General features: G+C 45.3%; 1 protein-coding gene across 2 annotated transcripts in view; it reads right to left on the bottom strand.

The window, feature by feature from the left end:
- Positions 1 to 17,144, bottom strand: part of DTNBP1 (dystrobrevin binding protein 1) — a 100,066-nt gene that overhangs the window by 1,471 nt on the left and 81,451 nt on the right. For both annotated transcript variants that reach the window (XM_027524241.1, XM_027524240.1), the window contains 2 exons: positions 6,365 to 6,520; positions 79 to 222 (listed from right to left, as the gene is read on the bottom strand). In XM_027524241.1, the coding sequence (XP_027380042.1) occupies positions 79 to 222; positions 6,365 to 6,520 (300 nt within the window). The remainder of the gene's footprint in view (positions 1 to 78; positions 223 to 6,364; positions 6,521 to 17,144) is intronic.

Raw genomic sequence — 17,144 nt, 5'->3', positions numbered from 1 at the left:
GCGCACAGTGTCTGAGTGAGCCAGAGGGAAATCACGGTGGTGAGAGTGACTGTGTCTATGCAGGCTTTTCATCCCTACCTGAGATAGGGGACAGCAGGGTGTTCTCCTCGCCACCAGAATTCAGGAAGACATCCAGGGCCTCCTGGTCAGAGATATCCATCAGATCCATCTGCTCCAGCATGTCCACGTTCACCTCCATGGACGACATGCTGCCCATGGGCTCTGCAGGGACCGGCACGAGAGGAGGTTAGGCTTTGCCCCGGGTGAACTCCCACTGCATTAGGTATTAGCATGTTGTGTTTTCTGGGTGTAAAATACCTTCTACTTCTATCTTCAAAATTGATTTTGGAGGAATGTATTATTGACGTCCCAGTTTGGTGGTGTTTAAATCCATCCTAGCTTAACCATGGTTACTGTTACCTCTTAGACCTTCCACAGCAGATCCTCTTTTCATCCCCAGCCATGTGCCTGCATGTGCTGAAGGCAACCCTTTCTGCAGTAAACAATTGCAACTCAAAAGAGGCTGACATTCCTGCCAGACACCCCTGACGGTGGTCACCTCTAACTTTATTACAGTTCCATTTGGCATCTTCCCTGCCCTTACAACATTTCTCAGGTCTTCCATCTTAACAACTGATCAAGGTTGGGTCTGCCGCAAGCTGGCGAGTTGGAAAGAGCTTCCAGCGATAAAAGCACCAACTAGGAAAAAAAACTCAGCCCACCAGCATAAAGACGCTACAGGGCAAGGAGTCTGAGCCTGGTCAGGGGTGTGTCCAGGGGTGTGTCTGGAGTTCTGCGATCCAGAAAACTACGAGCCAGGTAGCTTAAGTAGATGGTACCTGTCACAAGGAGATACAAATTTCTGGATGTGGACACGTCTTTAACCTGGGTCTCAACAGGAATATAAACTCAACACAAAATCCAGTCCAGTCTAGAACTTCCAGCACACACATCCCTGAGTGAGGGTCAGCAGAAACAAAGATTATTAAAATCTTTCCCCAAGAATCTAAATGGCTTTAATTATCTTAAAGATTAGAATCAGATAAGGAACACAGTGTCAGAAATCATGACAGGCATTTGAAAAGAGCCAGATAGGATTTTTCCAAATAGGAAAAATCACTGTGGCATAAGTTAAAAGTTTTGCTAGTAAACTAGAAGACAGTAAGTTCTCCACTACATAGCAAAGAAATAAACAAGTGGAAGTATGAAAAAGTGCAGAAGTTTCACAGTTCAAAATGCGAGTGGAGACTGTGGGGGTGAGTATTGTAAGACGCTGATGATCTAGACTTGCTGCAAGATCTGACATCCCAGACTTAGGAGCAAAACACATTCCAAGCAAGGTAGATAAACCCTCACCTGAACTGCAGTGAAACGATGAACATCAAAGAGAAAAGGCAGATTAGGAAAGATGAGGAGGTGCTGGCAGCTTCTCAACAGCAGGAAGCAGAAGACAGTGGAATGATAAGTTCAAAGAGATGAACTAAAGACCATCTCTCAAACTAAGAGATGTGTGAAATGCCCCCTGAGCCTGCTCTCCGGAGAGGCCGGACCAGCGGGGGTGTGGGGGCCCAGGAGGGAGGCACGTTGAGCGAGGACCGCATCTTAAGTGAGTAAACATAAAGCTCTGAATAAAATGATAGCTAACTCGGGGCCTTTACTCCAACCAGACTGAAGGACTGGATGATGCCGATGGGACGGGGCACGAGGTGAGAGCTTCGTCCCGTGGGAAGGTAGGAATCTGCTGTCTCAGGGCCTGTGGCACAGCGCTGGCACAGGTGAAAGGTTGGGGGGAGACCCCTGGGACAGTGGAGATAGCCACCCCAGGTGGCAGAGCCAGGTGGCACCTCCTGTCAGCGCCACCCTTGGCTGCTAGAAGTCACAGCCACTTAATGGGCACACTGGGCGGTGCCACCCAAGGGTTCCTGCAAGGCTGGCCCGGCGGGCGACCTGCCGACACAGGTCGAGCCTGCTCCCCTTGGGGCTGCCTCCTGGAGAGACGGGGGGACTGCTGGAAGGGGAAGGGGCACACGGGTCCTCTCTGGGGCTGGGGAGGCCTTGATGGCTCTGGGCTTTTTTCCTTCAGTTTTGAAAGCACAGTCTCCCTTTTTTCTCTCTCTGGCCATCCTCTTACAAAGCGGAGGGGGAAAAAAAACGGGACTGAAAAGCATAGGAAACATTTTCAGGAAAGTAGAAAGCACCAAATAAGGCAGTAATGAAGCCAATTTTATAATCTGTTCTGTGGCAAATTGGTTGATTTAACATTTGCTGTGGTCACTGCCTGCCCGGCTTCATCACAATCTCATTTGGTGCTTTCTAGTTTGCTGAAGATGGAAAATGTTTCTTATTAGTGATAAAAGTCTAGTTACATTCTGCTCATAGGAGACACTCAAAATATTAGAAACATTTCAAATGTAAGGAAAAACAGGAAGTCAGCAAGCAAATAATTAAAGGAGAAAGCTGATATGGCTGTATTACTATCAAAATAGATTTAAGAGGAAAGAAAAGCAATATTGGGGTAAAGCATAGCATTTAATAATTATTTTAAATTCAATTCACCAGTAAGGTAAATCAAAATTTCTGTGTGACTATATATTTTGCGGTTTTATTTTGAAAGTAAAATATGGAAGCACGACAAGGAAAATGTAAGGAGTCCATCATAATTGAGGGGGAAAGGAAGGTTTAATGTACCTCTGATAATTAAGCAACCCAAAATGGATATTAATAGGAAACATCTGAACAGGCCAATTTACAAGTCGTCTGAAACGTACACTTACAGATCCCCATGCCTGTCACCTAGAATCTTGTTCTTAACTACACACAAAACATGTAGGAAAATACTCTAAAAGAACACAGTGTCAGTCTTGAATCAAAGAAGAAACCCCCTTTTCCAGCCACAATAAAATTTAGTATTTAAAAAACACTTCTAAACAACTTCACAAGTCAAATCTTGATGGAAAAAAATTTTAAAAACTCAGGACTATTACCAAAATTTAGAGACTATTCTGTGTACAGTTTACCAATAAGAAAGAGTAAAGGCACAAGTTAACAGGCTGAGGGCTGCAAAATGCAAACCTGACCCCAAGGTCTGCAAAGACTGAAAAGCATGTGGGTCTGAAGATTAGACAGAATCTAAACAAATCCATCGGAAACACAAAAGGAAAGCAAACCTCTAGAACCGTAAGAGAAAAATAGTTGAGCTCTTCGTCAGGAAAGCATGGGTCCCTGACAGTGTCAGAAGTTACACCCAACACAGGCCAGGTAAGTGGAAAAGTGGAACCGAAGAGGGCCTCAGAAACACTCAGGAATGTACTGAGGCCTCAGGAACAGAGTGGAACAGAGAACGGTGCGCAGGCAGTTGCTGCTGTGAACTGCAGGGAGAGCCTTCCTTCCCCACGGACACGAACCAGCTGGCGGTGGCTTGAGGCACCAAATGGAAAATGGAAAACAGTTGAACTTTCGGAATAAAACAGCATAATGTTCTTATAACATGGAGGGAAGGGCTTCCTAAACTAAAGTGGGCTCAGCTGGTCACATTAAGAATAAACGCATTTTGCAAAGGCCACACTGGAATAGCCACAGATATAATCGGGAAAGTCTGGTAAGACTCTAGGGAGACAACCAACCCGTAGAAAGATGGACAGTCAAGGAAGTGCATGTTAAAACCAAAAGAGTGGCAGAAGTTGAAGTGTCTGACACAACTGTTGACAGAGCTGTGGAGTGGCGGGCATGCACGCTGGGCGAGCGTGAGCTGCCGTGGGTATCCTGGTGAGCACTGTGACAGCACCCACCACAGTTAGACAGATGCTTGCCATGTGACCAGGTAACCACTTTCCTAGTGACATATCCTAAAGAAGCGGGTTACAAGCTGTGGACCCAAGACGTGCACTCCTGACAGGCACTTTCAAGTTCTCTGCTTCTGCTGCAGGCGCCCTGAAAGTGCTGAGCTCAGCTATGTGGCAGAGCGCAGCTGCTGTTCTCTTCGCAGCTCCCCTCCCCTCCCTTCGTGGCCTGCTGTCTCATGATACTCAGATCTGTGGTGTTTGTCCCTTATGGACTGAATGCGTGCCCTAACCCCCTTGGGAGGTGGCTCAGCTGGTAAAGAACCTGCCTGCAATGCAGGAGACCTGGGTTCGATCCCTGGGTTGGGAAGATCCCCTGGAGAAGGGAATGGCTACCCACTCCAGTACTCTGGCCTGGAGAATTCCATGGACAGAGGAGCCTGGTGGGCTGCAGTCCATGGGGTCGCAAAGAGTCAGACACGACTCAGTGACTTTCCCACACACACCTTGTGGGGAGGTGATTATTTGAGATGAAGTCCTGAGGGTGGGGCCCTCGGGATGGGAATCACTGCCCTCCTGAGGAGAGACCCCAGAGCCCTCACCGTAACCAAGTAAGCTCCAGAATGGTGCGAGAGAGACATTTGTGCATAAGGTGCCAGTCTGAGGTGGTGGCACAGCAGCCCAAGCAGACCAGGGTGGCGTCCCTAACCCATGCCCGACCCTGAGGACACGCCACAGGGAACAGATGAAGATGACGGTGGGACTTGGCAGGCGGACAGAGGAGACGAAGAGGCCACACTTGATCTGCACTGCTGGGGCTTCCCTGGTGACACAGTGGCTGAAGACCGCGTTCCTAGTGCAGGAGGCCTGGGTTTGATCCTGGTCAAGGAACTAGATCCCACGTGCCGCAACTAAGACCTGGCACAGCTCAGTTAACCCATCAGCACACAAACGGCACTGCTGACCTCAATTTAAAAGCACCGTGTCCACACCACAGCCTTCAGTGCCTCTGACACATTCACACCTTAGTGTCTTCTCTACATGCTTTTCCTTCCTCATTCTTTGATTTCTTTAACCTCTCCTGCAGGGGCACAGAGAGTTGAATGACAGGACCGGAGTGAGGGTAACATTAATTACGGGGCTTCAATGAAGGGGCAAGGTATGGAGACCAGGGCCAGGCAAGAAGAGGAAGGCTGAGCACAGAGGCATCTGGGAGGGAGCGGGGCTTCCCCGGTGGCACCAGTGGCAAACAATCGCCTGCCAGTGGAGGAGACATGAGAGACACGGGTTTGATCCCTGGGTCGGGAAGATCTCCTGGAGGAGGGCATGGCAACCCTCCAGTATTCTTGCCTGGAGAGTTCCATGGACCTAGAGGAGCCTGGTGGGCTACAGTCCACGGGGTTGCAAAGAGTGGACACGAGTGAAGTAACTTGGCACACACACATGCACAGGGGTTTGCAAGGGGTTCGGAAGGCCAGGAAGCCCAGGACACCTCTCCACACTGGCGCTGCTCTGGAGCCGGCCCCTCCACAGACATGAGCATTCGCACATCTGTATGTACAGCACAGCACCGGTTGGTTTGGGTTTTTTTAGCCGTTCTCTTCTACTGGGGATCTTTCTAACCCAGGGATTGAACCCAAGTCTCCCACATTGCAGGCAGATTCTTTACCAGCTGAGCCACCAGGAAGCCCAAGAATACTGGAGTGAGTAGTCTATCTCGTCTCCAGCAGATCTTCAGGACCCAGGAATTGAACCAGGGTCTCCTGCATGGAGAAGTAAATGGCAACCTACTCCAGTATTCTTGCCTGAAGAATCCCATGGATGAAGGAGCTTGGTGGGCTACAGTCCACGGGGTCGCAGAGAGTCGCACACGACTGAGTGACTTCATGGCAGATGGATTCTATACCAACTGAGCTATCAGAGAAGCCCCTTACAGAGGCCAAGGGTCTTAAATGTCCAGTTAGGAAACTGTCAGGCTACATCCTGACTGTGCAGATGCCACTCTTAAACTCTTGCAAAGGTTTTTTGATAATGTTGGGGAAGGATCCCCATGCAGCATGAAGGAAGATTAGATACACACAAAAACATCACCCTCAAATGGCTTCCCTGGTGGCTCAGATGGTAAACCGTCTGCCTGCAATGCAGGAGACCTGCGTTTGATCCCTGGGTCGGGAAGATCCCCTGGAGAAGGAAATGGCAACCCACTCCAGGATTCTTGCCTGGAAAATCCCATGGACGGAGGCGCCTGATAGGCTATAGTCCATGGGGTCACAAAGAGTCAGACAGACTGAGCGACTTCACTTTCACTTACTTTCAAATGGTAATAGGGATTAGTCTGTGCTACAGATTTATGGCTACTGTTTGTCTCTTGTTGCTTTTTTTTTAAAAAAAAAACATATCCCAAATTTTACCTTCAATGAAAGCCTAGAACTACCTGGTGAGGCAAAAACAGCAGCAAGACAAAAATGGCAGGTAGCACCCACTTTTGAGTTCTGGGGTAACAAGAGACCCCTGAGGTCTCACCCCAGCCCCACTCTGGGGACAGCACCCCACGTGCACCCCCTCTAGGGGGCTCCCCGACTTGCCTCGCCTCTCCGCTATCTGCAGGTAGCCCGTGGAGAGGTACTGCTCCATGTCCTGCTGGAAGGCTTCCTCAAAAAACTTCTGCCGCTCCTTCAGCTTCAGCTGCTGGGTCTGCTCCATCTCCAGGACCTTCTGGGAGTGCTCTGCATCAAGTTCAGCTGAGGAGGCAGAGAGATCTGGGTCAGTGTTCGGGAACGGATATAAATACCCAATTGCATGGTCAATCTCGTTGATGTGCCACCCGCACATCTGCCTTGACCTCACCCAGCTTGGCCCGGCACACAGGAGATGCCCAGCAAGCAGGGTCACAGCAAGCGCGTGGCCACCGGGGTCTGCGAGAAGAGCGCCTGGCCGTGAACCAGCCCCTTGGCTGAGTGGGCTAAGCTTGCAGAGCCTTGTGCTAACTCATCTGAGCAGGATGGAGGTGTGAGCGGACTCCACACTGGTCCTCGTGGTGCAACACAAATGTGTCAAATCAGCATGATGTACACCTTCAACTCCTACAATGTTATATGTCAGTTATATAAAAAAATTAAAACTCTTTAAGAAAGTCTACATGGTGTTACCAAGTGATTTTAACCAAAAAGCAAGACCAGAATTTGCAGTGAACAGTGGTCTCCGAGGCCCCACAGGATGGACCTTAATCATTCCCTCCATAAATACTCAACACTCTTATGTCATAGCTCCATGATCCTCTATGCAGAGACTATGAAAACTTGATAATGCTGTATATTTTTAACCCCTAATCAGTTACCATCGTCAACATTTAGAATTCTCTGGATATTCTTGTATCCTGATCTTCATATATGCAAAGAATGCGAACCAGTGCTAACAGGAAGGTAAATCTTCCTGACGGCTGTACTCACAGGGAAAGGCGACGATGGGCAGTCTCCTCACCGACAGTCACTGCACACCCCCGGAATTTACCTGTCACCTTGACACGCGCCTCTCTCCCCACAGGGAGATGGTTTGCAAAGAGCATGGGGCTGGCTCGGGCCCTTCCCCTTTTGGCAGATGCTTCTGCACATCACACGAACCCCCTTTAGCCCACCTCTGGTTTCTCTGTGAGCTCATCTGAACACCCACGAGATCGTCACTCAAGGTTCATCTCACGTGTTTCCAATTCTCAAGCCCACGGGACCTATAAACCGGCCTAGCCCAGGAGCTCCCGGGAATGGAGGCAGCAGTCAGGGCATCTGTGTCCCACCTCCCAGCTGCTGGGTGGGCAACTCCGGAGGCATTCTGAACACGTCACCGGGATCTTGGTGGGGCTGCAGTGGTGGCCAGCAACGCATCCCTCTGTTGACATTTCCTCCTGGCCCCTCACCCCTACGTCCCTGGATCACCTTCCAAACAAACCACTCGCAGCAAAATCCTCATCTCAGGCTCTGCTTCCCAAGAAATCCAAGCAAGGATGTCTAATACCAGCTACGACTGAGCCTTGCTGGGCCTCAGGGAGAGAGAAACTTATTTCATACGGGTGTTGGCAGGATTAAATAGGAGGCCACACGAGAACCACCAGGCACACAGTATTCACCAGCAGCTGATGGCTAATATTATGACCAGCGTTACTATTGGGAAAAGCACAGGATAGGAAACATCACCAGAGCCTGGATGAGCACAGCGTCCTGTACTCGTGGACTCACCCCAGCGCGCTCAGCCCTGTGCAGACTCTTCAGAACAAGTCACCTATCAGTACCCTTAGTTAAATGTGCAAGGAATTGAGAGTGCACTTGTGAGAGGGAAAGGGAATTCGAGAGGATGTCTTTTCACTTGTTTCGCTTCAGCCGTCACCCCATCTGCTCAAATGCTTGAGGACTGCCAAGTGCATTAGATAAGTCAACCCCCGAATAGATTAAGTATGCTTCAAACACTTCAAACAAAGTTCAATAACTTAAAAAAAATTTCCAAAATAGGCAGCTCAGAAACAAAGATCAATGCAGAAATCATCAAAGGGGTTTTCATTAAAGAGTATCTTTTTTATCTTAAGATTTTCTATAGATATATAATTACATAACTTGAAAACTTTCTTCTCAAGACTTCTGCCTCAAAAGTTCAATTCTCTCATGTTTCTGCATGATACATCCTGCAGTTTTTATCTTAAGTCTTCTATGCTGGAATGAAATCTAATCACATTCCAGCCCTCGCAAAAGGTAGGGGATGGTTGGATTAGCAAACTTAAAATGACTTAAAGGAAAATAATCGCTGTTTTAAGACATGTTCCTAGTTATTTGAAACAGCCCCAAGCTCCCTTCGTCATTTCCCACTTTATTTCAGAGCCCCTCTTGCATCTCAGGGCTGAATTCTAAGCCAGATTCACTGAGAACTAAGTACATTTACTCTACACCAGCTCTGCACTCAGGACAGTCATGACGAAAGCACACGGCAGATACTAAAGATCACTGTCCTGCTCAGCAGCTAAGGATTCACCCCCAGCTAATGCCTGAGCAAATGTGTTCTGATTGTGCTGTTTGTTCTAGAATCATCAGTTCAGCTTTTGCCAAGAAACAACTACATTTGGGAGTGGAGAAATGATGACGGACACAGGGAGTATTTCAAATCTGGAGGTTTAATATCACCTGAATTTGGGGGAATGACTATTGGAAGACATAAATCATAGGACATTTTCTGAAGGAAAAATGACCGCTTATTCACATCTAAGATGTCATTTATTATACTGGGGAAAACCTGACAAAGATTTAAGAACTTCAACAACTAGCCTAAAGACTAAAAAGAAAAAAAAAAAAAAAACCCGAAACATTAAAAGATGCTGCCGTTTTTCTCCCAGGAGTCAGGAGTAATCGATTAATTCCATTATCAGCCCAGGCCCGTGTCTCCTTTGATTTCAACTCCAGGTCATTGCTCAAGCTTTATCTGACTGCAACTTCCATTCTAGCCTCCACTATCAATTTCAGATGGATAATTTCTCAAAACAACAAAAAAATCCCATTACCAGCAAAGATGGTATAATCACTTCTCAGTTATATGTTTTAATGGGGCATAAGCGTAGCACAAAATGTATCAAATATAAAAAATCCATCAGGTTCATTTCAGGAACAATTTCAACTTATTCCACAACTAAGTCCATTTAACAGAGCTGATAAGTAATAAAAGACAGTAAGGTGTTAATGACTGAAAAAGCCCAGGGCTGCTGGGAAGAAGGAAAACCAGGACAAACCTCTCTGGTAGAAGGGAGAGTCTCTTTAATACAAAAATGTTAAAAGAGAAAACGATAAAATTTAATATGAGTTACGGAAAATTCTGGCAATCGCTACTTATTTTTAAGATTGAGAACATTTTTCATTCAACATAAATAATTAAGACTAAGAATAAATTAAAATCTTTTTTTTTTTTTTCCATTGCATTGCACGGCAGGTGTTCAGGATCTTATTTCCCCTACCAGAGATCAAACCCATGCCCCTGCATTAGAAGTGCAGTTTTAACCCCTGGAAGCAACTGACAAGAGATTAATTTTCAAAATATACAAACAGCTCATACAGCTCAATATCAAACTAACAGCCCAATGAAACAGTGAGCGGAAGACCTGAATAGCCATTTCTCCAAAGAAGACATACAGATGGCCAAGAGGCACATAAAAAAGATGTTCAGCATCGCTCATTATTAGAGCAATGCAAATCAGAACTACCTCACACCAGTCAAAATGGCCCTCATCAAGAAATCTACAAACAATAAATGCTGGAGAGGGTGTCGAAGAAAGGGAATGGGAATTGGTGCAGGCACTATGGAAAACTGTAAGGAGGTCCCTTAAGAAAACCAATAATAGAACTACTGTATGACCCAGCGACTCCCTCCTGGGCACATGACCCAGAGAAACCATAATTCAAAGGGCTTCAGGCACCGCCGCAGTCACTGCAGCGCTGGTGCGCCCGCAGAGCTCGTTCAGGTCTCACCAGGCATGTATGCGCGCGTGTGAGTGTACGGGGCGGGGCGCTCTGTGCAGGCTCACGAAGAACCGCAATCAGGATGTTACTATTACCACAAAGCTTCTCCTGCTGCCCTCTGGTAATCACACCCTCCCCTCCCTCCCCGCTCCCCTCCCTAGTCCAAATCTATGATCATGTCATCTCATAAAGGTTACATAAATGAAACCATGTGGTATATAGTCTTCTGAGGTTGGCTTTTTTCAGCTGGAATTTCCCTGATTCGTCTCAGCAGCTGCTCATGTTGATAACTTGTTCCTTTTTGCTGCTGAGCTGTGTCCATGGTTGGGGGGACCACAGTTAAGTTTGACTAGTCACCCACTGAAGGACACCTGGATATTATGAGTGAAGTTGCGATGAATGTTTGTGTACCAGCTTCCAGATGAAAATAAGTCATCTGAGATAAACACCTAGGACTGTAATTCTTGGGTCATATGGTGAGTGAGTGTACCTTCTGGTTTTGAGAGGAACTGCCAAACTTTTGCAGAGTGGCTCCCATCCTGTGTCCGGGTGACCTCTTGCCTCACCAGCATTTGGTGAGACCCACAGACTGTGTGCTCAGGGAATCGTTTCCTTCCCTTCTCCTTCTCTGTCAGAAACAAGGCTCAACTTCCTCTTAATTACTTTCAATAATTGCTATTATTTAAATAGAAAAACATTTAGTTTTAGAAAAATTCTACACAGGAACTGGGGACTTGTTAGATGAAGACAAAAATAGACATGATTTCCTTCCAGTTTTAAACCCCCACCTCTTGTGTATTTTTACCATTTAACAGTTAACTTTTATTTCTATCTCAAATAAGTTTTCACAACAAGGCACACTCAACCGTTTTTAAAGTCTCCCCAACCTTCTGCCTCACCTTAAACAAATGAATGCAAATTGTCTCAGATTGGACAAAAAGAGCTTTAACTAATACTGTCCTAGAACGGCAGGTTTTAAACATGCATTTAAAATACCAACTTCTCTGCCCTATGTTACTACAGTTTGTAAGAGTTTTCTGTTAGCCTTCATCAATAATTAGTTTCCAAGACAGATTTACAGTTATTTATACCATATATTATTTCTATGAGTATTCAAAAGTATTATAAGAGCTCTTCCCTTATTCCTCAGAATAAGTCTTTGGGGAAAAAAAATGCTGTGCATGTTAAAGTCAACATATTTTTAAAAAGCAGGTGAAATGACTTTACAGAGCTTTTCTTCACCCTCCCTCCAACACACCCATGTGTGTGCATGAATGCGCACACATTTATCAAGAACCAAATGGCGCATTTCTTTTACATGCAACTAATAAACGATAACTCTTACCTCACATGTAGCAGTTTAGAATAATGACTGGTTTTTCAGAGTAAGTAACTCAGACAAGCCATGGCAGTTCGTGAGCAGACTTCACAAAGTTCAGTCCTTCAGAGCATCTACTGCAGCAGCTGCTTCCTAAACCCATGTCACAGGAAACAAACACTATTCTAGTATCTAAACTTCTGGAACACTTAAAAAAATTTCTATCAATTACCCTGAAGGAAATGACCACTGTCTAGAGTATTAGCAAAATGGACACTGCAGAAACAGCGTGTTCCAGGTCTGCTCAAAGCAGGAAGCTAGACATGCTCAACTGTACCTTATCTTTTAGTGCAGGAACAAGGCAGCTTAGAAGACCTGGCCTGGCTACTGCTCTCTGCTGGTCAAGGGGATAGGGTTGGATGATATCCATAAGAAAGTCACTTCCAGCTCTTAAAACAGTATAATTCTATTTTTACTTATTTTTGATTGGGGCAGGAAGAAGTCCCCCAAATCCTATCTTTTTTTTTTTTTTTTGGTAAAATTATATGAAAATCAGATTAGCAGTAAGAAATTTAGGACCTTTTAAGACAGTGACATTTCAAGAAAATCAGATTGAACTATTAACAATTTCCTAGAATTTTAAAGTCCTATCTGACAGACTCCTTCATTTTACTTAAGAGTTGTGACCTACTTAATAATTATTGGGGGTGGGGGTGGGAAAGGTTTATATTGCTATAGGAATCCTTCCAAACTCCACAGTTTGTTGTTGTTGTTGTTAGTACAATTAAACACTCTAGACAAAGGACAAACCAGCTGCTTGTGTCTAAGTATCAAATCAACTATTACAGAGTTCATTCAAAGGCGTGATGGAGATACTAGGCCTGTAGTGTCATCAAAGTCAACTCAAGGGCTGGTGACAGAGGCTGCTGCATCACTGCGTTCCAGCACTGACTTTGTGACTCAGTATCTGGTCGGGTCAGAGAATTTACATTTCTAACCAATTCCAGGGCAACGCTGTTGCTGCTGGTCCAAGGACCAGACTCAGAACCACAGGTCTTGATGAACTATTTCTGTGCATCCACTTTATTCAGATTTTGTACTCTGTACAACTATTTATATAACGGAAAAGAGTAAATATAAGATGGGGAAGCTGCCACAATTCATGGAAATGACAGAAATGTCCTCTCCTAAACCCTGAAATATTTACAAAGTCATCTAAAAAGGAAAGTCTCCAGCAGCAGCCAAAACACATAAACAACCCTGGCTCCTCCTCAGTCCTCTTCACTGATGAGACACAAGTACCCTCAGAATCAGAAAACGCTATTCTCTCGTTCCGTGGAATCCCTTACCAGGCCCTGGCTCAGGGGCTTAGGGCTTCATACAACAGGAGACAAAAGATGTGACCCTCTGCTCTTTGTCCTGAACCCAGACCTGACCTAGGGGCGGCGGGTCCTCGTCCTCTCCATCTGCAGAGACGTCATCTCCACTAGACAGACATTCACGTACACAGCCTCACATTACATCTGTGTTTAAAGCTGATAAACTCTGACAAATAAAAATTAAGTACTCAGAGTGAGATATGAAAGGGTCCTGCAACGGAGGCAGAAGAGATGAAAAATACGTGACTGAGGTTGGGGTTCAGGACTTGGCATGTGGAGTCTGAGGAAAGAGAAGCGGGCACTCGCTCTGACGCCCCCGGCTCGTGCCCTTGAAGCAGGTCATAAGGTCCTCATGGTGGGGTGTTCCCTTCCCGTACCCACAGGACAGGAGCATCCTTACCTCCAAGACACAGAGAAGACTCCAACACGCAGGCACAGTCTCCTCCAGGTCACTCAGAGCCTCTGTCCTAACGACACTTCTCCATGAATGTCCACTCTTCATTAAACCGGGCTCAAAACACTCAAGTCTAACTGTTTCTTTAGGTCTTCATTTCCTTATGAAGGCCCCAAGATCATGTCAAATTTAACATTAATCTCTATACTTTTCTCTTGATGTTGCCATTTTAATTCTCAGACTCAGCCAAGGACCCTAAGAGGATAAGGGGAAAACTTTTTTCCTCCCCATACTATCATGCCCAAATACAGGCTAACACATTTTGAAGCATCAATGAAATGAATAATCTGATTTAAAAATAATACAGGTTACAGAAATCAGCACGAGAAGTGAAACTGTTAAATATCAAAATCTAATGGACAAATTATTTCAAGTTTTCAAAGGCCATGGGTATGGGAAAGAATCAAAAGCTAGTTGATGGATTTTTCATAGTAATTCTGGTATCAAAACTTAATCATGTATTTTTTAAAAGGAGGGGGTGAGGAAGCCTAGGTAGGTCCCACCAGATTTTAAAACACTTCACAAAACAACAATTTAAACTTTATGAAAAACAAAAAGAGATGGGCTGATTATTGGAATGGAAAACCCCCAAGAGAGAGTTGATCATATGCTAAACAAATATAATTCAGGATATATTTGGAACAAATGAGGAAGTAAAGCATTTTGCAATAAGTGGCATTGTGAAAATTAGCTGGTTATTTATAAAATCAATTTAAGGGCATACAAGATGAATTAAATAACTGAATACCAAAAATGACATATGGAAAAATAAAAAGAAAACCAAATTAAATCTTTCAAGTTACAAGTAAGGGACCTTACACAGTATTGAAGAAACCCACAGATCCCGAGTCACGTGAACAGTAAACATTCTTGGATGTTTAAAAAACACAATGAAAAGGGAAACAACAGATTGAGGAAAAAGCTGCCACAAATGCAAAAGACCGTTCTTTTTACCATAAACAACATCTATTAGAAAAAATTCAGACCTCAATAAAATCTTTTCAGTAGAAAAAAGACAATTCACAGAAAAAAACTGTTCAGCACAGTAGTTTATCAAAGATGAAATACTGTTTTATCCAATTGCATACTGGCCAATAGAAAAACAATTCTGACAAAAGGTGAGACGCTTTCATTACCAGTGTTTCCATGAAATGAATTGTTAAGAAGACTCTTAAAAAGCAATCTGATTTTTAAAATCTGTACTTTCACCTAAGGGTACCACTTCTGAAGATACACAGTAAGGCCATAACCCAAAAGAAGAAGAGAGGTCCTTCCTTGGTCCAGTGGCTGAGACTCTGCCCTCGCAACGCAGGGGGTCTGGGTTTGATTCCTGCTCAGGGAACTAGATCCCACGTGCCACAACTAAGACAGCACAGTCAAGTAAATAAATACATATATTTTTTTAAAGAATAAAAGAGTTATCTACATAACGAAGCTCATTTCCGCCCTCAGTAGCTTGTGTTACCTTTCCCTCCAGCATTTTTTAAAATTTACTTTTAATTGGAGGAAAACCGCTTTACAATATTGTGCTGGTTTCTGCCACACAACAATATGAATCAGCCATAAGTATACGTATGTCCCCTCCCTCTTGGAGCTCCTTCCCACCCCTTGGGTGTCGCAGAGCACCAGGTTGAACTCCCAGTACAGCTAGCTAACAGGACATCTGCATTTTAACAGGACACAGGAATAAAGCAAAATTGAGGAACTGCTCTTCATCTCCTGTCCCCCGACAGCCCAGGTCAGAACACCGGAATCCAACTCCCATGGGGCCAACCCCACCTCCCCCTTAGGAACTGTCCTGTCCACAGGGGAGGGGACCCACTGGATGGACAGGCATTTCCCTACACTCCACGGTGCAATGCTGCGAGATGAAAATCAGGTTCAGTGGAATGTTACACATGAGCATAAGGATTCTCTACGCTGATAGAATAATTCAGATGTTAGATTTCTTTAGGCTAAATATCACTGAAGAACACTCAGTAATAGTCAAAACAATTACCTTCAGACATGTTTTCACTTGCGCTGCCTTCATTTCAAATTAAGTAGTCAAAAAATTATCATCTAGAACCATGGTTTTGAACCTTTTCAAGTTTAAGAGTGGGTGCACTTTTATTGACAATTTACTGAGAGAATGCATGACAACAGAAATCTATTATGAATTCAGGAACACTTTTAAAAGGACTCTGAATTTTATTTCCCACAATATTTACAACAGAAGAGTGCATATATTTCAACTATAAACAGTTACCACACGAGACCCAAAGCTCAACATGCTTTTGGATATCAGCCTCTTATAAATGTTCCTGTGCTCCAAGTTGGAAACATTCTGCCCCTGGAAGGGTCAGTGACAAATCTCAGCATGCTTGAAAGCCCATCATACCTCATTATTTCCAGAAAATACTTTAGAAATGGGGATTTATCACTTTCAATTATGAGCTGTTGGAGGCTTATGAATGAGTGACTTAACGAATAAATTAGTACCAGGAATGGCTACCTCAGTCCCCTCCCTCCTTCCACTGTAAGTCCCTCAACACCTGGAAGCTCAGCTGGTAAAGAATCTGCCTGCAGTGCACGAGACCTGGGTTCAATCCCTGGGTTGGGAAGATTCCCTGGAGGAGGGCATGACAACTCACTCCAGTATTCTTGTCTGGAGAATCCCAAGGACAGAGGAGCCTGGCCGGCTACAGTCCATGGGGTCGCAAAGAGTCAGACACGACTCAGTGACTAAGCTCAGTATAGCCAGCTAACGGGGTGGGGATGAGACATGGATTCCCTGCTTCCCAGACAGGCTGGTGGCACAGCCAGCAGCAATGGTGGGAGATGGGTCTTGAGTAGATCCCAGAGGCCAGAAGGGGAGGAAGAGGTTGCACGAAGAAGGGGCTCAACACATGGGGTAGCCTGCTGAGCAGACTAAATTCCTCACTTCCTTTCGAACTACTTCCTGAAATTTCACCATTAGAGATTCACATATTTGACATTTCTCTTTTATAAAGTTGAGAATACCATGTTTAGGAGTGTTTAGAAAATTTCAACATTCAAAATTTAATGTGAATTAGTGTCTTATGCTTGCTCTCTTTCTAATGCTTCTCTCAGATTAATGGCTCATGCAGATGGGGGGGAAATGGGTAGACAGACAGATGATCGTGAAGAAAGCGCGGTGGCAGGGCAGCTGTGATGGTGGCCTCAGGAGGAGGCCATGAGGGAAATAAACGCCTCGCAGAAAGAGGGACCAGAAAGTGAAAGAGACAAGGGCGAAGTGTCAAAGACACACTGTCTTGATTCAGAACTGTGTTCAGAGGTTAGCTTACGCTCTGCTCTTCCTGTTTTGTCTTCAACTACATTATGGACAGTGAGGACTTCCGTCAGAACAGCCTGGAAACTAGACCCCTACTGAGGAAGTATGGCTGAGAAACTGCCTCCCCAGTTACCCAGGACTTGCAGTCAACATCTGGGGGCTCCAACCAATCACGTGCTCTCCCCTGCCCTGCCTGTGACCCGCAGGGCCCCTGGCTCAGAGGTGCCCCACACCTCTGGTTCTCAGCTCAACTGCAGCCCCCCTGACAAACGCAGGGACTTTCAGGTGCTCTTTCCCGCTCCCTCCTGCTCTAAGGCGTAAGTTTTGCTTGCCCTCTGTCCCCCCAACTGGACACTAGGTTCCTTGAGGGCAGACACAATGTCTTTTAAAGGGCTGTGGGTATGCCACCCCCAAATACACCACCCTTGCAGGGG

The sequence above is a fragment of the Bos indicus x Bos taurus genome, chromosome 23 (assembly GCF_003369695.1).
Source record: "Bos indicus x Bos taurus breed Angus x Brahman F1 hybrid chromosome 23, Bos_hybrid_MaternalHap_v2.0, whole genome shotgun sequence".
NCBI classification, from domain to species: Eukaryota; Metazoa; Chordata; class Mammalia; order Artiodactyla; family Bovidae; genus Bos; species Bos indicus x Bos taurus.
Note: the sequence above shows the minus strand (reverse complement) of the source record. Positions and strands in the feature narration are given on the sequence as shown.